This window comes from Calliopsis andreniformis, chromosome 1, assembly GCF_051401765.1.
Source record: "Calliopsis andreniformis isolate RMS-2024a chromosome 1, iyCalAndr_principal, whole genome shotgun sequence".
In the NCBI taxonomy this organism is placed as follows: Eukaryota; Metazoa; Arthropoda; class Insecta; order Hymenoptera; family Andrenidae; genus Calliopsis; species Calliopsis andreniformis.
Window position 1 is genome coordinate 17718124 of NC_135062.1, and position 24046 is coordinate 17742169.

At 45.1% G+C, this 24046-nt stretch overlaps 1 protein-coding gene across 2 annotated transcripts; it reads left to right on the forward strand.

Moving 5' to 3' along the window:
- The first annotated feature begins 10060 nt into the window (after positions 1–10060).
- Positions 10061–22706, forward strand: LOC143178831 (uncharacterized). Of its 2 annotated transcripts, none has more exons than XM_076377703.1 (10): positions 10061–10519; positions 18020–18444; positions 18783–19263; positions 19347–19866; positions 20044–20348; positions 20473–20702; positions 21328–21465; positions 21711–22010; positions 22093–22251; positions 22575–22706. In XM_076377703.1, the coding sequence occupies exons 1-10, from the start codon at positions 10363–10365 to the stop codon at positions 22698–22700; spliced, it is 2841 nt and encodes a 946-aa protein (XP_076233818.1). In that variant the 5' UTR covers positions 10061–10362; the 3' UTR covers positions 22701–22706. The 2 variants fall into 2 exon arrangements, with proteins under 2 accessions (XP_076233818.1, XP_076233828.1); XM_076377713.1 differs by having other exon boundaries at positions 20074–20348.
- The last annotated feature ends 1340 nt before the right edge of the window (positions 22707–24046 follow it).

Consider the following 24046-nt stretch of genomic DNA (forward strand, 5'->3'; position numbering starts at 1 on the left):
AGAGACGCGTAACCGGACACAGTGTCTGGTGGAGAAGAGGAATTAACGGCGAACCACGTAAACGATACGATTTACAGATGAGAGAGTCAAAGCCCGGTGTTTTCCATTTCATCTGTTTACTTACAGAATTTCCCTCCGCCGAGCTACGCCGCGCCGCGTGCCAGTTGTTCACTTTTCGCCTCGGTCAACGGGTGCATACCTATATGCACCTATGCTTCTTGCATCGCATCGATTGCGATTATGCCGTCGTCGCATTCGATCCTATGCGCTAATTCTTTCAACATTCCAATGTCCAACTTACTAGGTGGATATTTGAACTCCCTACTGCAAACGATCGTAAATGAAAGAAACGAGTATGTAGTTTTTAGATACCCTTAAGGGATTCGGTGAAAAATGCGGTAGCGATAGTTGCGGATGGTGGATCATCATCGAGAATCACTGAAAAGCAAAAAACGAAACAGGTGGTCGTTTGATCGAACTCCTCGACAAGCTCGGTCGACCTAATTTCCGGATACTAACCCTCCCCCTCTATGACCGATGACGCAACTTGCCGGTGTCCAAGTTCCTCGTCCTCAGACGTGCGCGCGTGCGCGTTCAAGAGAGTGTTGCGGCGAAGCGGAGGAAAACCACGAGGAAGTCGAGTGACTTGGTCGTTCGTTGGGTGACTCGAATGCCATCCACGTCGCCGACCATCGACATCGCCACCACCGTCACCGCGACCGTACATACTTATTCGCGCGGTAATAATTCGATGACAGGGTCGAGCGTAGCTGTGGTGTCACCGTATGCGCCGTCACGAGGAACGCACACATGAGCAGCCGTAGTAACAGGAAACAGATACACGCTTAGGGGACGCGTGTTCAGGAGGCTACAACAGGCTGTGGCGAGGCTCTGAGAGTGGGTTCATCGGACGCCAGCGGCCGCGGATTTACCGTTACATCTTCTTGGCGAAACCCAGAGTCTACGCTCTGCCATGCCGTTCCCTCTTCCCTCTTCCCTCTTCCCTCTTCCCTCTTCCCTCTTCCCTCTTCCTTCCCCTTCCATCCTTGCATCTCCTCCCTTCTGTTCCTGCTACTGAATTCCAGTGTCCGTCGTCGGCCAGCTAGACCCCTCGCGGAGAACCGGAAACGCGAATGTCCCCCGATCGACTCAGAGGAAACTATGAGGTTCGCTGATTTTCCGGGTCACGGAACCAGTCGTTTTGGGATTCTGCGCGTTATCTTGCTACATACGCGACTATAGGTATGTACTGTCTATAAGTAGAGAGTTCCTGGTTCGGAGCATGTGGTTGCACTGCGATATACAGGGTGAGTTGCTTTAAATCAACCGCCTTTATCTCTCCTGGAATTCTACTTTAACCACGTGTACTTTCTTTAACGTATAGATACCTCTTTACTTTGGTCGCTCTCTATACATTTGGCAAAGCAATTCCAGAAAGAACACCCTCGATGAATATGTAAATTACGCACCTTTCGCGAGCTGCGATATTGGATAATATGCAAACGCGCTGTCCTTTTCAATATATTGACTTCGGTCGTTTTACCTTCTGATTCTAAGAAAATGTTCCAGTTCTGTTTGCGGCGCGAAGCAAGGTACGCACAAACGTCTCGAGAACTGATTTAAAAGTCTAGATTCTAGGCTGTTTGGAATTTAAAGATCTGGGGATTTCTAGTGTCAAGGTTTTCTCGACTCCTTCTTGACCTCCTTCACCGTCGAAACGAGCGCGGAGAATTTAATATGCGAGGAAAAAAGAAACGACGGGAAGATGATACGAAGGAAAATTCCAAGTTTGAAAAATTCAGAGGTTATTCTCCTATCCGTTCCACGTTCTGTCAGTCATGTGGAACGTTCTAGTCACTTTTCGATCAATCCAAGTGGCACTGTGACTCGAAGCAATCGATCTTGTGTGAGATCTTGCGACTGATATCTGCTATCCAGACTTTTGTTGCTTTTTTCGATCAACGAGAAGCTTGTTAAGAAATCCTCTGGTCCTTGTCCTCTACGGTTGCGAAGTTCGAAAACATGATTCGAAATACAAATGTTCGTACTTTGATCGATATAGCTAACGAAAGCAAGGAGAATTTGCATCATCGACATTCTAACGTTTCCTAGAACGATGATGATGAACCTTGGTGAAGAGTGACTCACGTAGATAGATATCCCAGAATTTGAGCATTAAGTAGAACTTTAGATTCTGTAGAGAAGTTTAATCGACATGATTCACGCATAATTCATGCTTCTCTTAAGAAATAAAATACTTTTCTTTTGTCCAATGTCTGAAAGAAGACACGACTGAAAGACATTTTTGAAGGAAAATTTCCAGAAAGAAGTTCCTGGTCGCAGGGTAATCGAACGAATGAGGAAACGAGTTGTCGGTACTTGTTTTTCTGGGCGTAAGGCTATAGCCACCTGTACATGCCCCCAACCTTCTACTTTACTTTCTTCGTGGTTCCGTTAAATACCTGTCACTGTATGTGATCGCAAATCCACGTGCGGAGGTCAACTTGCGTCAGGTTAAGGTTTCGTCCGTTTCTCCTCACTTGGCACCCTCTTCTCCCTCTGTCACGCGTGCATGCATACTTTACCTACACGCGCAGATGCTTCTCTTCGATCAGGTCGACTGTTTCTTTCGAAGGAACAATTACTGACGATGTCCACGGAAGTGTGAATTAATACAGAAATTTAAGGAGATATTCTATAATAGAGTTGCTGCAGAACAACAATATTGCAAATTGCACATAGATAGTACTCAAAGAGTACAGCTGAAAAAAAGTGTAGAATTTAATGAGCGATTGTTCGCAGAAATCTGTTCAAGGGCAAACTGTTAGGGTTACGACGCGTTGGTGCTCTCAAGCAATACAAGCAGATGGTCACCACGAAGAACCGTTTCTCGCACACTCGATACCGCTCGTTCGAGAGTGAAACCAGTTGTTCCGATTTCGATCGGACTCTCCTAAGATGTCTTCGTTTCCCCCTTAGTTTTCCTTTCATTTTTACCACTTCTCCCTTTTTCATCTTTACTCCTTTTTTCTTTCTCTCGACAGCAGTCTCTGAAAATACAAATGAACGATTTTTGCGAAAACTCATGAAAAATTCTCGACAATTTTACGAATTAGCGCAACAGGAAGGCAAATTAGATGCCATTATGCTGGTACCCGCTGACTTCCTAGATATGTACGCATTGTGACCGTGTATGCTGGTTTGAAAGCTCGATAAGCCGCGATCGATCGAACGAAACAGGTCGATTGTACATTTCCGGTATTCTTCTTCCTCAAAATAGGGAATATTGTATTATTATAATTTCAACATCAATGGTAATATCCCTAGAAATTGTAATAATATTGTCGAACCAGATGTGCAAGATCTTTTACCACATGGTGCGTCACGATGCAAAGAAGCAATACTTGTTTTTTATTTTCAGTATTGAAAATATGTACACAGAAGAGCGATGGGGAAGATATCGTAATCGCTGCCGTGCCTACGGTAATTTGTGCTTGAGAAGAAAATGTAGAAAAAATGCTTGGCTTCAGAACAATGCGATTCGCGTACAGTCGCACCGTGTCAGAGTAATAATTTTTCCAGGGACAGGAAAATCATGGTTCGTGATGGAAGGTGGAGCGCGCGGTCATGGGAAGACAAGGTTGGGAAGAAAAAGGGGTAGGTACTTCCTTCTCCGTGTAAGCGTTGACTGCACTCTGTATCGAGGGTTTTGGCTTAGCGCGCGAATATGGTCGCGAGCGTGCTTGCGTGTACGTGTATACGAGCGGAGGAGACCAGGTAACAGCGTTCCCGTGTTACCGGTCTGCCGCGGCCACTGTAATTTATTTAATGTAAGCGGCACACCGTCGCGTATGCGCACCGCCGCGCACCTTACCATTCTGTGTGCGACCAAGTCCATGTATGCTACCTGCGCGTACTTACTCTTACACGCAACTCGTCATTACGCGGTTGTCTGGCTGTTAGCTGGCGGCTTCGTAATACGCGAAACGTGGAAAGATACTTTCATAGAACCTCTGGTAAAAATCCCCTGGGCTGGTGCTGATGAAACGATAGAATTCGATGAGGGGTCTCACAGTTTCACTGGGACATCGCTTAGACAGTTCCTTAATACTGTAATAGACTGCAGAATGACGCCATTCAAATTGAAACGGGTTGATCCCCAAGTATTCGTACAGATGGTGTTCTTCCCACGAAAGGGCTTCGCTGCTGATGAGGAATTTACAAAAATCCCGTGTTAGGATTAGTACTTGATTTCTACCCTTTGGACATATCTCCAAAGTATCAAGTTCCCAGAAATTTCCATGGGTTGTGCAACTGCGACCACATATACTTATTCCTGAAATGTTGCCAGAAAAAAACGAGAAACTGAGAAACGTAACCGCGAATCGGTGAGTTCCTTCGTTTCTTCGTGCGCGAGTACACCGAAGCCTCCGCCTTCTCTTCGTCGACTCGATCTTTTCCCTCTCTCTTTCTCTCGTTCCTTCTCCTTTCTTCTTTCCCTGGAGTTCTTGAGGTCAGGACCGTGATCGTGCCTCACCTTCCTTCCCGTTCCTCGGCATCGAGCATTCGTTGGCCTCGCCTTCGTAGATCCTCTTGCGAGGTTACGACGTTCCCCCGCGATAACTTCGACCTTCTCCCGATAACGCTTCTGTTCCCATGCGTCGATCTACGTTTTTCCATAATTCTCTCAATTTATCGATGCAACGATACAATAACTACTTATGGAGAAGTCAAGATAAATTAGAAGAATTTGATGAAATAGAGAAAGGTGGATCTTGATGTAAACGACAACGCAATAAGAAACCTACATAGACGTTTTTCGTGGAAAGATGGTTTATCGAGAGATAGGTACGGAAGATGGTAAAACGTTGGTGAAGGTTGTTGAAGAACTCGACTGATTCGAGATGGAACGGTTACGGAAAATTACGTTGTTACGAGGAGCTGCATCGTGGTGGTGGTGTATGCTCGAGCGAACGCGACACATCCACCATTAAGAGTCCTCGACGGAAGAGTCCCTTAATTGGTCAAGCTGGCAGACTACCGCGGGAAGTGTACGGGACTTAAAGACGTGTCTTCGTCGCGCCTGCGTGTATGTGATGTGCGAAGTGCATGCACGCGCGAACGTACATGCTCGTCTCTATCGTAGCTACACGAAAGGAGCCTTTGTTTCTCGCATACCAACACTTTTCGTGTTTCTTTCGCAAAGCTAGAAGAACGCAGAAACAAGCTCGTTCCTTTCGTCCCTGGCTCATCATCCAACGCTTTTAGCTCGAACAGCGATAACGGTATAACAACTTGCGTCCCAGCTACTGGGAAACCGTCTCGACGACTTTCGACTTGCCACGCGCGAATTCGAATTCCCCTGATCTTAATGTTTCTGTGCTTCAACAAGGAACGAGTTTAGATCGTTAATTATGCCAAAAGCCGCGTATTAAGACACTCAACTGCCAGAGTTGCGTGTATGGTGTCCGGTATGGGGGGTCAAAGGGCGTCTTCGAGTTCACGAGAAAGACCCCTCGACAGAATCGTGAGAGAATCGTCGGTGAAGATCTTTCCTCGAGTTCTCGAATGAGAATCGAGCTGGTGCGCGACAAGCAGGGTACAAGAAAAATCCACGGTGATTACGTAACGCGAGTCACGATGTATGTCCGCTGGTCGCAACGAAAGGGACGCGAGTGACGCGAGTGACGCGAGTGACGAGCAACGACCGGAACTGTCGGGGCCGATGGCACTGAACTTGAAGAGATAGAGACGGCTCGACGATGAACGCTGAAGGAAGCCGACTAGCAGGACGTCGACTAGCAGTCGCCGTGAACGTTCGCTTCCGTGACTAATGACAGTCTTGAATCTTAGCGGCATCCGCGAGAATGATGATCATCGAGGCAGCGAGGACAGTTCTGACTATACAGCTAGAAGCAGAAAATGCGTTGCGTCGCTGAGCGGAACCTGGCGCGGCGATGAGAAAAGCGCACCGTACCTGGGCCTTGGTGCAAGGCTCACGGGATTTTCGGCAGGCGACCGGGGGCGTCTCCGCGTCCACTTTCTTCCAGGGCGTCGCTCTGTCATTGTGAGCGACGGATCTTCCGCGCGTCCACTCGCGCGAACAATAGCCTCGACCGAGCACCGAAACAGCCGGCTTTGTTCGAACGCGTCTGCCTCAGCGTGGTGCCCGACCCGCCGACAAACCGGAGGATTAAACGTGCCAATAAATTTTGCAGGGATTACGAAACAATCGACTTCGCTCGTCGCCGAGCACCGAGTCACCTCGACGATCCACCAATTGGGCGCGCGACACCCTAATTAACTGCTCGCCTCGTTACGACCTTCTCTTCGCGTCATAACGAGGATTTCCGAAATGCCTTTCGCCGAAGAAAATTAGCTGTTTGTGGGCGTTCTCAACATACCACAACTTTTCGTCTTCGTGGAACAGATAGTGTACCATTTTACATTGCGTACCTAATGGGTTGCAGTGCTCTTGGTAGACGCAGGTGTACTCACGAAAATATTGCATAATCCCTGGGTCAATATATGAAAACGCGTAATCGGTCGAATAGAGTGCAGGTTACGCGAAGAAGGTTTTTCAGCGCGGTGTCGTCATTCCTTGCCACGCGCTGCGTCTTGTTCCAAGTTTTCCCAAGAATACGTAACAGTTCTTTCATAGCTGTTGAACGGCATAGACGATTGTAGGTACAGTGGTACTGCAAACATGCGGCCCCGCCGCGCCGCGCCGCGCCGCGCCGTTTCTCCTCTTCTGGAAACGTGTTCGCGGCACGGCAACCAACAAGAGTTGCATAAGTGTTTCTCTCGCCTCGATCTCGACCTTGACTTTGACTCTTGATTACGACCACGATCACGACCGCGATCGCGACCACGACCAACCAGCGACGCCAGCCAACGACGAACGGTTTCGTAAGACACGTATGTCTGGTCGAACGCTGCTCGTGATACTACGCCGCCGGTTTCAATGTAATAAGTATTTTCGAATAGAATAATGTACGTATGTATATGTTCCCTAGTGATACATACATACTTACTCAGATGTATGTAGTTATTTACAGTTAGCCTTTTTTGGAAGAAAGGTGGCCCATGATTGCAACGTCCAGATTTAGTAGAGGTGAAGGGAGGAGGATTACCTCAAATTTACTTTGCGATCAAATTTCAGTTGCAATGAAATTTCCAGAGGAGGCGTTCACTCTTGAACTTCATTCACCTCCGGGGGGTATCTTCAGGTAGACGCACTGGTGTTACCTGGCAAATGCATTATCGTTACGCAGTAAGTAATCAAGGTAGAGTGACGCTCTACAAAGGATGGAGAAAGACATGGGAGTCGGCGAGTTAACAAGGGAGCTCTTCAAGATGAGAGAAAGTAGGCTCTCCTCTTGTCGGACCACTTTTGATGAAACATTCGTTCGCTTTTTAAATCGTATTGATATCGACGATTGGCTATAAATCAACAGTATCTCCGTAATTGCGCACGCAAACGATCCTCTGGTTTTTATTCGTATTTTTTCGATAGCATCGTATATACTTGGCTCTTGAATGTCGCAGAGGACAAGAAACGGTGAGAAACCGTTGTTCAATCTCGAATTTCATAATTTCTAGTTTGTAATATGTTACCAGTCAGGTTTCACATCATAGAATAATATACATAGATACTAATTAGTTTCATTACCTAGTGACAGCATGCTCTAAACTTGGTATAAAGATTATACGTTCGGAGTACAATGAAAATATAAATGGATACAGGAATCATATGGCGCTAATTTGATTGTAAATTTCATTGGCCTGGGGGAGGCGAACAGAGATAGACAAATCATTTTATAACACCTTTGCACTTTACATAATGTCTGCTTGGTGTCGAAGGAAATATGAATCAGGTGATGGAAGAAAAAGAGGAAAAAAGCAATTGACGCGAATAATTTGAGAGAGGAAAAGAAATAATATAAAGAAGATAAGAGGCTTGCGTAATGTTATTACGCAATTTTTATTCTCCTTATTTCTATTTATCAACTAAGCATCTACGTAAAAATAGTCTTCTAAGGTATAGTAAGTTTCTAAGACCAATCCTAATATACAAAAAGATATTCGTAAATTTAGGATGAAAATTGTGGTACAACATGTAACGAAGTGCAGGTATTTTTATTTAAACGTTAAATGGTGAAAACCAAACATGAGCGTAAAAAAATTGTGAAGATGAAAAGGTAAAATGAGTCATTCGAGTTTTAATTTATCGCAGTCGAAGGTACCCTAGTCAGCGTTCCATAATCGAAGGGAAAATCTTTGAGTTGCGTCGGTCGAGATTCCATCTGGAGAGCTCGTTTCCCTCGTGAGGAAGGTCGTAAATGTTTTTCTCAGTTGGGTTTTTCTCCAAAACGTAGGGTTTCCCACACGAGATCTAGCGAGATTGTAGGATACCTGCCGAATCCGCGCTGTGGCCAGGGACATAATTCAGTGTCTTAGCCACTTCGCCCGAATTCGAACAAGTAGGTAGGTAGGTAGATATTATTCGAGTCGAAAGATTGAAAAGATTTTAGCGGAAAGAGAGCACAAACGAAGTAGCGAATTTTGCCTATTTGGAGTCTCTTATCCATAATTTATGATTGAAATTTGTCAGCGAAGGTACAAGTACATTTTCAGTTACTGGAAGCTGAAAAAGGAAGCAATATTCATAATAAGTATGAAGGCTTGGATTTACGTTTCCTCTTTTTATTTTCGTACAACATGGAGGACTTCAGTTGAAAACCTGTGGAACACCCTGTATAGATACGCGGTCACGACGCACCAGCGTAACAGCACGGTTCGAACTAAGGCCGCTATATGTACATACACTGTATATGTACCGCTTGACAGCATAACCGACATAGTGGTTAGAGAGGTAAACCTAGCCTTAACCGTGAAGTTGCATCCATCATAGACCAGTACGTAGACGCGTACTTATGTATGTTTATTGGAGAACCGTACCCGTAGTCGCGGAAGATCACAGGTGGTATAGACATGACTCAAAGGAAGTTATGAATTTTCTTCGACGTGTATGCTTCGTAACTTCGCTACGAAGCACAAATATATTGGCTGGTACCATCCTGTAAAAGTACGGCGCGTCGTAAATCCACGAACCGCCTGCTAAAATATATTCTTCCACGGAGGAAACTAAATTGAGCTGTTTATTGGCTGATGGCTGAAGGTTCGATTCCAAATTGAACACCAAGATTAATAGCGATATAGAGAAAAAAATCGTCGTTCATTTGCCAGAGAGGTATAATTGTTTCACCAGTGTTACTTTTTAATAGAGCGACTAAAATTAATTGAAACGTTCTGTAGTTCATTAACGAAGCAATGAATCCGCATATGAATCGGCGGAGCAACAAAGGCAAAAGAGAAACAGAGAAAATCGGAGGAAAAATATGAACCCGCATCCCGTGACGACGAGCAAACCGGCTACCGGTAAAGACAATGTGCAACCAAGAGAAAAAGAGAGATAAGAGTTGCGCGCTGGCGCGTCTCCGTTAAGAGGAGACGCGGAACGCGACGAGAGGGAGGGAACCGTATAGCAACGATAAGGGAGGGGGTGAGGGGCAATTGAGAGGGGTTCGCACGCTTCAGCACACGTACGATGCTCCGTTACGCGCATGCGCGATTCTTCGAGCGGTTTCCATCTCCAACTCGCGCCGCTAAAGCGACCAAATAATCAGGATGGTGTGTAGTGTGGCTGGCCGCGAGTGGTGGGGGCTAGCAGGGCCAGTCGAGTGGGCACTGTGGTGATGGTAGACGAGGAGCGTTGGTGAGGGAAGGACTCGGGGCCCGACCTAGCGAGGTGCCAACAGAGCCTCAGTCGTTCACCAGAGGTTGCTTGTTCGTGTATATTTGTACGATCTATGGCCTCCGTCGATCATTCGGAATAACTGTAAATCCGTGTGAAGGAGAGAGACAGAGGGACAGGAGAGAAAAAGAGCAAGACAGAGACCTTGGATCGGAATCTATCTTTAAACATCGCGAATCATTGTGTTTTGTCGTTAATAGTGACTGCGAACAATAATCTCTCGGTGAGAACAGTGATCCCTCGCTGAGAGTCAGCTACAGCATCGTGGTGGATTTGCCAAGAATATGCGAACTCCGGGACCATTTGACACTTGGAATTCCATTTGGTTTCTGAGTGTGATTTCTTCAACGTAGCATCGAACGCTGTTGGTTGCCTTCGCCATTTCGAAGAGACAGTGGATATTGTAAAGTATACGTTGACTGGAACTAGGAGAGTGGTAGTTGGTGCAAGTTGATGGTTCTGAGGAACGCAGTTTAGACCGGCTGCGGGAATGGTGGCGTGAAACTATAAGGGTGAAGTGACAGGTTTAACCAACCCCCGTCAGGATGCCGAAAATCTTCCTGATCAAGAACCGACTGCATCAGCAGCAACTCAGGTTGCTGGAGGCGCAACATCTCGGAAAGAGTCCGCCACCCTGCAGTGGCAAGGAAAGCCCTCTCGGCAGTTCTGAACCCCTAAGCCTTATCGTCAACAAACATCAATGTAAGTTATCGTTCGTCAGGTGTCCGCTTTACTAACTTCTTACTGAAGCTTTGCTTTCATACTTCAATGTAGTCTCATACATGCCTTAACCTTCTTTGATACTCTTACAATTTCTTGATGTCGACTCTACTAAAATAGGAAACAAATGTTTAATGTAAAAGTGACATCGATAACAAAGAACTGTAGCAACTTTTTTGGTATACCTTCCAACAACGATCGATAAGACGAGAAATTCGCGAAGCTAGTTGAGTTTCTTCGGTTAGTCGGTTCCAGAGGGAAGGAAGCGCGTGCTCAGAAATATCTCGGACCATGTCTGCAGGTGCAAACGATTGGGCACAGGTGCCATTGTAATTTAGGTGCCCTTTCGCGAATTCGAAATGCAATATTCTGATTATACTGTACCCTATTCTCATCATTGCAAATTATTCTATGTTCATTTCGATTCGTATCTGCAAAAGATACCTTAGAAAACTAACAAGAAGGTTTGTTACAAAAGTTAGTTACGCGATGGAGTAGGTTTTTCGTTAAAAAAGGGAACCAATTTCAAAAAACAAATAATCAAGAATAAAACAAATCGTCCCCCAAAATTGTATGGATTACATAATGATTGCGTGGATACTCTAGTGTTTCTTGTGAACGAAGAGTCATACTACTTACACGATGGTCATTGGTGAACACAACGGTATTGTGCGTAAATAACTATATAAGTATGTAAAGAATTTTTTCTTTCTGTTCTATAATCCGCAATATAGGTTCATAGAAAAGAAATACCTACTATTCTTAAGAATAAATTGATTCTTTCGATTGCACATTAATCGAGTGTGATTAATCCGTTGAGCCAAATGAACGAGCAAAACAAACTAGCGTTATTATCTTATAACTTCGTCATTCTATTCGAAAAAAACCTTCGATTCGACATAGGTGTTTAGAATTTTAGTTTGTTGGTTATGAATCGAAACTGATTTCCAGTTACGTAATTTGGTTGGACGACGCGTTAATTGGGTTTTCAGCTTGGAGCAGCTATTCGTTTGCTAAGCATTCAACGATTGGGCGACGCCGTTCTTTCACAACGGTATAGTGAGTAGAGATCGGTCCAAGTGGTCCTAAACTGGTTTAGAAAAATGACTGAAACCGGTTCCTCTTTTTCGTCTGATCCTCCCTCCCTCAACCCCCTTTTTCCATCGTTCCACGTGATGGCGATCGGTCGTTTCGTGTTCACGAAGTCGATGGCCCCGTAATTGATTATCGCGCTGCAGGTGCAAATTTACTTAGCCGGTTGCTGGTTAATCAACGTTCGTGTGTCAATTAAACCCGGAAAAAGTGATCGTCCCTTTGCTTAGTAGGAAGAACAAAAGTGAGCATCAAAGAGACCGACAACAAGTATGTACGTAGTTTGTTTCAGTTCGTAATTTCTGATTAGCGCCTAATAAATGTTACACTAAAGCTATACCGTTGTTTATTAACTGTTTATTGCGTTCGTCACGCGATCGTAAATTTGATATCGTATCTTTAGCTGAAACTACTTAAATGACAAAATGAGAATTGAAAGTCGAATCATCCAAGCGTTGTAATGATACTATACATTAAAACGAAGATATTTTTTGCCGCATTTGATGCTCTGAAAATCTTTACGCGAGATAGTTGTGCAAACATAACTTGAGTATGTATTTAATAACATCGCGGTGTCATCAAATCGTATCATTGCATTGTTTTGCTCGTAAAAAGATACTACTCATCATCGGTGTTCCGTTATTAGCTGAAGTTGAAGAAACCATTGAATATTAATATAATCGAAGTCGATGTACTTCGTAGATTTATTACGTTTACCCGTTAGATGAGATACAGTAACTCGTTTATCGGGAGCGACAATCTACTGGAACAAAAGGTGACGTGTCCACCTTATAAAGGTGTTCGTCACTTATGTGGGGTGCGTGTGAAGATTTTCTACGTCTACATAGTTTTATCGCGTATAAAGAGATATATTTGTATCTGGGCGATGCAGGGATTTCAATGCTTGATGAGACTTCTCTCTTCGAACTACACATACAGGAGACTTTAATGCACGCATAGTAAAGGCTGGTTTCTCCTCGTACTACGCTACAGTATCCTCTAGGACGATTCCTTGACTATCCCAGTAATCTTTGATAATCAGAGATCTGCTGATCTCATCCATATTTGTTACAATTCGATTTGATCACGAACGCGTTACGCGATATTACGCAAGCGTCGTCAGCCGTTGCGAATAAGAATTTTCAAGTTTCTCGCTCTGTTCTCTCGTGGAAATTGCGCAACACGACTAAACCGAGCCACGGAACACGTTTGAGGCTCGGTCGTCCGATCGTCGTCAATGTCTGTCTGCAATTCTACGACGGCCAAGGCAAACGCGCACCGCTATTAGAATCTCATGCCGGCTTGGAGAAAGATAGGGAGGGAGAGATTAGAAGGACATGGCTGGTTCGGAGTCGTAAATAGAAAAGCAACGGAGAATAACACCAGGGCTCTCACATTCTTTTACCCAAAATTCTTATCGAGCGTCCATTACAATTTACAACCTAGTAGATATTTAGAAATAAATGAATGTGCATTCAGTTCCAATAATCAATTATTTTTCAAGATAAATTGTTAGATACGTTAAAGTTGATATACGCGCGTTCCTCTTAACCATTTCATGCAGTTACAGTGCGATGCACGCGCATTGTACTTAAGTTGGACGTAGCTTCAGTCGCGCCAAAAGGGGATCGCTGTGTCGCGCGTCGCCATGTGCATGGAATGTGTTAATGTTAAATTTAAAACAACAGAACTTACTTACAAGCATTGCTAAGAAATCTGCTCTCTTATTTATTTCATGAGTGTAAATGTATCATACCTAATTTTGTTATTAGATTAAATAACCTCCGAGTAAAATAGAAAAATTCGAAAAACAGTCTAGGCCGGATGTACGTATTTTTTTTCAAAGTCGATCGAAATTCGCCAAACACCCGTTTAAAATGTGTCGCTTTCTAAACGCTAACGCGTGTCTACTAGTTCGTAGGACGGACAAACTCGCTGCACGAATAGCCGATGCATTCGATTATCGTTGACACGTAGGTAATCGTGCACCTGTGCCAAAGGCTAGTACACCAGGATGTGCAGTCATTGTGACGAATCACAATGCATCGGCTGCAGTGCATACATTTCGATACTTTCGCGAGTGTATGCGTGTCCTTAGGTTTCTGCAGGTTCCATGTGGGTACAGGAAAGTGTCGAGTCTCCTCTATTGGTTGTTCGTACCTTATTACTCCATTTTCCAGCAGAATTGTTTAAGGGATTCGTTTTGTTTTACCACAAGATTACCTTTAAAAAATAATCTTGAGACCTATCAGACCTAATGAGTTATTTTGGAAGGTGTCATTTCTTAACGTAGAAAATTCTGGATAGGGGTGAAAGCCGTGGTAGGTATACGTGGGTTAACTTCGAAAAGACAAGTTGGACCTCTGGCAGCAGCTAAGAACAGGTTCAACTCGTCGAAAGCGCGGTAAGCAGGTAGAACGAAGGAAGGTACATACCCATGTGATGTGGTGCACGAGCACACGGGCGCACACGGGCGCACACACATATGTATCCTGTCTCACCTGTTGATCGAGCACGCTCGACCGCGCTCACGGATATACCGTCGCACACGCACAGAGAAGCCGTTGCGCAGCGTCTACCACACAGTGGACGGAGGCTAATGGCGCAAGAGGGCCGTGACCGAAATTCTTTCGAAGCAAGGGGGCCAAGTGCAGAAAACGCTCGACTCCATAAATCTCTCACCGCTCTAACGGCTGCGACACCGCGTCCTTGCGAATCTTACTGTAACACCAGGGAACTGCCAAAATGGCTATGTTTTCGACAAATTCAGATCACGTCCGACTACCTTCGAGTTACTTTATTTTACCATTTATTCCTTTTCTTCTTCCATTATTTCAATACTTCTTTTTGCTGTAGCATTTAAGGAAAATGCTCTAGACTTCCGCCTTTTTTTCTGAGATCAACTGAAATGCAGCCTTACGGCGTAACTATCACTGTAAGCATACGATAGTTAAGAAGAGAAAAACCAACAGGTTGATGGGAGAAGGATCGGCGTGTATTTGCGTCGCGTGTTATTACGCTCGACGACCACTGTAATTAGGAAGCCGCGGCGTGTCGACTTCATCGCGGTTCGACGGCTTTTATAGAGCGTCGACGCTCGACGCATTATAGATCACTCGTGATTTCGTCTCGTTACGGAAATGAAAAAACCCAACGTGATTTTAGTCTCATACTTTTGTTCGAGCTGCGCTTATTGCGCAATTATACGTCGCATAGAGGGGAGGAAAAGAGTAGAGGGAAAATTTCCGCTTTGCTGTTGGATCGGTAACCAAGTGCCTTCGATCGCACGCGTCTCGCTTGATCATTGTACCTGTTTTTCTTGTGCGATTTTCTACGTAACGCTATATAGGAGGGAGAGATCTAGAAGATCGGGTCGCGTTTCCATAAGCGCGCCTTCGCGACGAATGTCAAGGCTGCGCTGCATAGATATCGAAAACATGCTTCATACAGATTGTGATCTGCGAAAGTCTGCAGAAAGTCGAGCACCGTCGTGCATTTGTTAGAATCCTTTTCTTCAATGATGCTACAGAAATTCTTTTATCGTATTATTAGCAAATTTATTATTTCGTCGGAAGAATAACTTGGCTGAATTGTCTGTGGCGTAAGCATTCCTTTTTTGTCATCCAACTACTTAGTGGGTACCATTTACGGTACTAAGTGAACTTGACACAAATTTTAACTTCGCTGAGCCATTTGCTATCTTGGTGGCCTTTAGTATACGTTGCTTCATAAGTCAATTGTTTCTCATATTGGTCAGATCGTCAACATTACGACGAATGGATATGCTTCAGAAATGGCCAGAACAGTTTTCATCCATCTGTTTCGTCGCGACTTTACACCAGACGATAAGATCGAACGCATTTGGCGTTCGATCGCTGTAGGGAGACGAGCCTTAGGAAGACATGCTCTTTCGAGAAGAATTAACGGACGAGCAGAAGGAGAAGGAACAGCCCGCGCGCGCCTCCATTACGTAAGGTAGTCGAGTGGGTCCGCGAGTACGGTGTGTGTCACCTTGCTGTTTGCGATGTTTCGACCCACGCACGATACCGCTACGCATGTACGTTATGATTCGCTATACTTCGCTATGCTGCTCTTCGTGCGTCTCGTGCACAGACATATTTTGAAACCCTATAGAATCCCTACAGATCATGCGTTATATCTAACCAACTCTTATTCGAAGATATTGAAATTTATTTGATTGGTACCAAAACCGATCATCGATATCGAGGTTAGTCATCACGTTTAAACATAATAAATATCCTGTTGCTTCCTTTCGCATAAGTTCAGATTGCCGTACGATAAAGTGACTCGGATACAAATTATTCTATTCAAACAAAAGATACGAAACAATGCCAATTGGTCACGATCGAAGAACCTTACGCGTTCGATTCGACGTGCAGGTGTTTCCAAGGAGGACACAGACCCAGAAAATCATCTTCTATTGTTTGATTGGCTGCCGTGAACGTAGATAAGCGAAGTCTAGGCAGACCTAGAGGTAGCCGAAAGGAAAGGAAGAGCTTCCAACAGAAAATTTTCATTGAATCGAGTTTCCCTGAGAATGTCCTACGATGTTGGCTGATCGAAAATATAGCTTCTTACAGCTACATTGCTTTGCAGCTCGGAACACGGACACTAAAATGACCGTCGCGTCGCAGCGTCTCGCTAGGACATTCGTTCCTCTCGGTAGACTCGAAGTACCGGTTCTTGCTTCTTTTTCTCGCTCTTCCGCGACCTCCCTCTTTTAGCTTGGTCTCTCTGTCCTCACAGAAGAAAGGAGAAGGGTGGCAAAGGACGCAGAACGACGAACCATCGACGGACAAAGAGAGACTTCCTCTCTGGCGAGGAAAGAAACGAGGGAAAGAAGGGGAAAGACGAAGAGCGAGATCGGTAGGCCAGTCACGAAGCTTAAGTCGGTATTTATAGCGCGGCCCCGGACCTGTTCAGGGGTTTCGGTCGGTAGGATCTCACGTACAGGTCGATTCTTTCTGTTCGAAGGTTGCTCAACCGTGAACCGAACCGCCATTTTGGTTCCTCTACTCTGTAACCCGTGATTACCTATGGCTTTATCCTATGACGCAATCGCCGTTTGCGTAAAAAGACACGTGTCGTTAGAAGCACGTTCTCTAATCCTTGTGACCGTGTCTTGCCGAAATTGTCTGAGAAAACCCGTTTCGCTTTAGAGACGGGACTACCATAAAGATAATAAAATTGTTTCTAAAAAGTGATCCTATTGGTTGCTGATAGATAGGTACCACAAACGAAGCTGAACGCATCTCTTTCTATCGAAGAGTCAGGCCAACCAGGCGGCCAGGAAAGACCGCCAACGCGTGATTAGTTAGTCGGCGGGGTCTATGTACCGATAAAAAGTCAACGTGTCCTCGCGACCGGTTTCCTTGTTTCCGCTCGAGCGGCTCCGTCGCGCTCGGACCACCGTGTCCTCGTACTCCATCCGAAACGTGCGAAGCACGTCTACGTCCCGATGTCAAAGTCAAGAGAATGCGCAATCGCTCGCCCCGTTCAACAATCAGAGAAAATTACAAACCAGCGCACCTTCCAGACGCGGAGGACGATCAAAAGATTCGAGTCAGCGCGGCATTGCGGCAGTGCGGCCAGAATTGCTGCCGCGGGCGAGTAATCACTCTACCGAGTTGTCCTTGAAGGGCGATCTCCACGCGGGCGTCTTGCTATAATAAATAAGCGCTCTCCTGAGTCGTTACAGGAATTCGATACGGCTTCTTATTTTTATGTGCTCAACAGACTCCTTTCAATAAATACAAGAGATTGGAAGAATCGACATCCAAAAAACCGAGTCGTAGATTTCAATCGAGATCGATAATTTAAGAAACAACCCTGACCGATTCATATGCAAACCATACATTATAGGTAAATGAGAGAAAATGAATGGATTGGATGGCGTAGAAAGTTATAAAAGCGAAATAATGGGGTGCCCTTCACTTCACCATCCGCGGGAACAGCAGTTTTTCGAGTGACTTTCAATGGCGGGTTACACGTTGCGCGCTTACGAGACTTTGTTGGAGGACGAATTACGAGGCGGTGCGTGAAGGACGCGCGGAAAGAGCTCAGCATACGGTACCTGCGAACCCCCTCAAGGTTGCTCGTAAATTCAGGCTCCACCGCGGCTCTGTAGACTCCATATTACGAACCGTTCGATCATTACGTATTCCAGACGCGTTGGGCATTCAAATTTCGTCGCCACCGATCTATGCTAAACTACTAAATGCTGCAAATGTAATCTTTCGTCGTTGGTCCTGATGACTATTTCATCGTGAAGCTTGAATTCCCTGACTTGCATCAGATGTTGTTTCTGAAGCGTGATTAATGAAGCAAGGGTTGAAGTCAAGTGTGATTCTATTGAACAATGTTCCACAGATCGTGATAAAACGGAAGACGACCGCGCGACCACTCCAGAATCTCTTCGTAGCAGTAGTCCAGCCTCTTCACCGCCCCCGCAGTGGCAGTCAAGCAGCAGCACACCGACCAGTACACCACCACGAAGATTTATCTCGAGCATTCTCGGCGGCGATGTCCCATACGGAAGTAGGGGTCACGTGCTAACGAGGGCAGAACGCAAAGAGTACAGTAGTCCACCGATTGCTCCTTCGTCCAGCGATGCTTCTCAATTTCTTACGAAATCGGAGAAGTTGGTGCTACCGAGACCCACAACTCCTCCGAAAACGCCGCGAGTCGAACCACCGACAAGGGTATCAGTCATACAGAGGGTTCCCTCGCAAAGTCAATCGACGAGTAGGAGAGAGGATAAGGTGGAAGTGCCGCAGACTCAAGAACCAGAACAGGTAATAAGACTTTCTATCTTTTTGCGTCGCTGTCCCTTCGAGTATCGAATTCCTCTTACTACTTTCAATAAAGATTTTTGCGAGTTATCTCGACACAGTTTACGAGGAACCGTGAATTATGCAGCATCGAGAAATTGTTACATAGGTATGACGTGTCGCACTTTGTCCTTCGCGAGAGCTGTCACGAATAATCTGGAAGTAGCTCGACTTTTCCCTTGGCACGTGGACACCAACCTCGCGCAACTGAGCTAAAGAAACTGTTCATGAATATGTATTGCCTTAGTTAGACCAATCCCAGCACAGAACTGAATAGATGACATTGGCCGTTATCTTTGCAGGAGCAGCCGATCGATTACGCGGTGCCGAAGAGAAAGGAGGAGGACGAGGAGCGAGGTCGCGAAGGCGCGAAAGTGTCGCGTACCATCGGTAATTCTATCGCAAGGCCTCTGCTGGCCATGAGACTGTCCGGTACTCAGGTGGTGCACGCAGCCGCGGGTCACGGCAGATCGTCCAGTTCCGGTGGCAACACGGGATCCGGTTCCAACAACGGTTCCACTAACTCGGCCGGTGGCTCATCGTCCTCTGGATCTGCCGGTAGCGGTGGTTATTGCGGCGGTGGCGCGGTGACCGGTGGCAGCGGAGGCGGTGGTGCTGTCGGTGGAGGTGCTGGTGGAGGAGGGATGAATCCTGGTGGCAATGGCGGTAGAGGAAACTATGGACCCAGTTCGCCACCCACGGGATCTCTACCTCCATTTTACGAATCGCTCAAGGGCGGGAATAATCTTGCCAACTTTGCCAATCAGTACAACAGCACTCAAGGTAAATATCGTGGGAAGCTTGCCTTTTTTGCTAATAATAGAAGAAGTTTTTTGCAACTCGTGTGCTTCCATTTTCATTTTCAGGAACCGGCTACCTGGCACCGTCGCCAACAGTAGGAATGGAGTGCGATACTGGCCAGCAAGACGTGAATTCTCAACATTCACAGTACAACGCTCAAGAAGGAAAGCAGTACTCTCTACTACAGAACGTCTGCGCGTCGTATGGGCTGACCCTGAAGGAGGAGGAAATTCACGCGAACGATCTGCTGTCGGGACAATACGGTGCTTATGATATGACCGACACAGGGATGATGGTGGACATGGTAACGGGTGCAGTGATGGATCCTCTTCAATTTACCGCCACGTTAACGTTCAGTTCACCTTCGGATCACACTGCCCTCTTGGAAAGTCTGAGCGACGCCGCGGATCTGTTTCTACCAAGAGATGGTGGTAACGATCTCCTGGAGGAGTCGTTACACTCACCAGCCTCCGCTGGAAGTGGAATCGGGCAGGATGCTGGGCAAATGACCACTCCCGTCGAGCCTAGCGTCGATCCTTTCCCGGAGCACAGTATGGCCTTGACCAGAGGCTTCGATACATCCAGGTGAGTGTTCGTTGAACATACCGATTATATCTTATGAAGTCGTTCATTTCGATTTTCGCATGAAATATTGTCGGAAACTAACAGGTGGTTGATTGGATAACAAATAGGATTTTATGGAACCGTAGCGCGGCAGGTTATTGCGTAGACATTTCGAATGTATAAACCATCTCTGTTCAGGCACTACACGGCAGCTCCTCAACATTTCAGCACTTCCAAATTGGGTCTGACGTACACGACGGGTGAGTCGAGCTATCAGTCGGTTTCCAAGGAACGCCCAGAACTAGCCCTTCATATCAGTCAGAACCACCATCAATCGGAGCCACAATTACAGCAGCTACAAATACAAGTGCAGTTGCAACAACAACAGCAGCAGCAACAACAACAACAGCAGCAGCAACAGCAACAGCAAACCGCTGCCACCTCACCTCACCAGCAGCAACACCAAGGACTTCTCAGTCCCGGGTTGAGCTTCACTGGCAGTGGTTAGTGATTTAGCTTCGAAACAAGTTTACTCCCAACATTGAAATGACTTAAATAGAGCAGAAGAATTTATTAATATAAAACAGATATAGTATACACATGTTAATTGTATCTAATGGTTTGAAGGTTTGGAACTGGATTCGGGTAGCAGCGTAGGGGGAAGTCTTCCAAGTCCAGGGGCAGCGAGTTGCTCATTGGATGCTGCGTCCACCAGCACATCACCCTCGTGTGCGTTGATGGAGCATGCACCAAGTCCTGCGGCAGCGGTGTCTTCAGGATCTGTAAACACGGTACAGTCGACTGGTCCGGTCGGAGAGCCGCCACTGACGCAACGGGTCGGTGTACTACAGCAAAGGGTAAGCACCCGAAATTGATACAGGCAAACGCATACTTCTTGTTTCTCGAGGTTACATATGACCGCACTTAAATCTATATGGCATTGTTATTCAACTATTTTCTCAACAATTAGATAAATAGTAGACTGATCATTCTTCTAGCAGACCTTTATACATATTGCTACTTAGATGCTATGCAAATGTATAAGTCATTGGACTTATACGGTTCTGATAGCACATTCCAATAACAACATTTACAATAGCTACTTATGCAAAAAATTACTAAATAGTTATCAATATATTTGAAAAACAAAATAGGTATAATCTGATGATGTTTAAACTGTCAAATATTCTTAGATAGTTATCAAATATATTGAATACAAGTAAAATATTTTTCAACTGATAACATTGCCATATGGACAGTCTTAAGAATCTCATCGAATAAAACAGGTTTTTGAATTATTGGTTAATATCATTTTTCGAGCGTGTCGGTTGTGACACGATTAAGCCAAGTAATTCGCAACAAAATTTGACTTATGTTTATGCAATGCCAATCAAATTGAGTGCTTCATCCAGTATATACCTAACCGGTTCATTCGCACTACGATTTTGAAATTAATCAAATTATTTGATATTTCATTTACAGCTGGGTTTACCCGGTGACTGTCAATTAGAGTTTGTCAACGGTGGGCACGGAATTAAGAATCCTTTGGCGATTGAGGGTCAGAGACAGGCAGCAGCTAGTCGTGAGGAAGAAAGGGCGACCCGACCTCCGCCCGGCAAGGTAAACATCATTCTTGAACGCCTTTTCTTTTAGCATATCGTACGCTATTATCCTGAAGCCTGTTCAGCATGCCTACGGGTCTAGATTTAGAATCTTGTAGGCCTAGATTACAGTAACTGATTAGACAAATATATCTGCCAGTTTACTATCACTTTATAAGGTGATTCAAATGAAACAATAATATACGATTCCAGGTATTAATATTGAATTCTTGTTAATTGATTTTTTTGTGATTGAATTCTTAGGATGACGATCCAAACCGCTTCACCTGTCGCGTTTGCAGTAAAAACTTCAGTTTGCAACGACTCCTGAATCGTCACATGAAGTGTCACAGCGACGTGAAACGTTATTTGTGTACGTTCTGCGGAAAAGGCTTTAACGACACATTCGACCTGAAGAGGCATACGAGGACGCACACAGGCGTTCGACCCTACAAATGTAATCTCTGCGAGAAGAGCTTCACGCAGAGATGCTCCTTGGAAAGTCACTGCCTTAAGGTTCACGGCGTGCAACATCAGTATGCGTACAAGGAACGACGCACGAAGGTAAATAAACCTATTGCAAGATCGTGAAAGACTAGTTAAGTTTGTGAAAGTCAGGCTAAATGATTTTTTTCTTTCTACGTAGGTATATGTTTGTGAGGAGTGCGGTCACACGACACAAGAGCCGGAGGTTCACTATCTGCATCTCAAAGACAAACACCCGTACAGCCCGGCGTTGCTCAAGTTCTACGATAAGCGACACTTCAAGTTCACCAATAGCAATTTCGCCAACATGTTGCTCCAGGTGCGCACGTAAACTCCGACTAGAGTAACACGGTATGATCGTTCGCATATAGTCATCGTCACATTAAGTAATTAAAATCGATGAAAAGGAGAGGGAGATTTCTTCTTTGTTTTCTTCGAATGAGGTAAACGTTAGTACGAAGGTAGGGCAGGGGGGGAATAAAAGTATAGCGTGGGATAGGTTCGACTGAGGAATAGGAAGAAAAACGATTACAGAACGTGTAGAATTTTGAAGAAAAAACACGAGCAGGAAGTTCCGATGCTCGACCTAAAGAATAGTGGATGCAAGAACACGAATTTGTTCTTGGTCATGTAACTCTTCAGGGTGGCCTGTTGCAACGGGACACGCGGAATACGGAGAGCTGTGTAAAGTCCGCCTCGAAAAGCCTCGAAGCACCTCTTCAACGAGCCACAACGTTGTTGCATTTGGGCCGAGCTTCCAGTTTCTGATCAACGGAACAATGAGGACAAGGGAAACAGAGGGAGAAGAAAGAGGAGTAACGGAAGAAGAAGGGCGTTCAAGTGGCATTAAATTGAGCCAGTTGAACGCAACATCGTTCCACGGATCCCGGAGTAAACGTCGCGCGAAAAGTACCTGCAAGTGGCTGCCCTTTAACAGTGACACACGATAATATCGAGAGCTGATGACGATCGGATTTACCGAGAAATCGAGCGATATTCCGTGACTTGTTAAAAAAACTTGGGCTGATCCGCGATCCTGAAGCGACGAAGAGAAACACTTGCTCGGTGTTCGCAGTGTTTCCTTCATATCGGTTACACGATTCTCTTGTGCGCATTATATTTCTTATCGGTTATAAGTATAATGTGTATGTAGGTCCATGCGTATATACAATGTATAAAGATTAGGTCTACTATTGCTCTAGGTTATTAACGAAACAATATAGTGTAGGATGATTGTTTAACATTTGACTCATCGATACAAACTGCTTCATGTTTCATGAAAAAAGTATAAACAATATTATATCATTACTCACGATTTACACCTGCACGAAAAATTGATATAAGGTCGATGACTCAAGCGCGAAACAATCTCCTTGGAAAATCGTGGAGAGTACACCCAAAAACTCGGATCGAACGTTTCAGGAATGGCAATAGCACTTTTTCTTGGTGGAGGGATTTTACCGTGCGAAAAACGGGAACGCGACTTGTATTTGAAGGAGTTCTTTTTTATATGTTTAAAATTTTAGAAAGTTACGTTGTTTTCCGACTTGGAGGGTGTAAAAACTACAGACGCGTTCGATGCCTGTAAAGACATCGAGCGATTCTTCAATGCGTTACACCAAGGCAACGATAGATCGATAACAAGGTGTACGAGGTGTGAGAATTGAATTCCCGAAATCAATACCCGGACAACACATCATGGCCATTTCGGTAATTAACTTTTCACATCCGACACATCTCGCGTCTTGGGATTAGGTAATTGTGCCGCCTTCTTTTTTGAAACTTTTGCGTACCTCTGTTGACTGACGCGTTCGGAAGAGCATTAGTTTCTTCTTTTATATAATAAATAAATGTTTATCGGTACGCACCTTGGGAAATCTGTGATATGATAAAACACGACTTCACTCGCTCCTCTACGCACGAAGTATCGCTTTTTTTGCACATGTTGGTTCTTTCGTGGGATACGCACCGATATGGTGGAGTGAGAAATTACACGTTATACACGTACACATACTTGCCCGCGGCCACTTTTCTATTTTTCAGAAACATTCGCAATCAGTTACGAAATATATAAGTATAGATACACTTTTACAATCGCTGAAAGTTTTGATTAG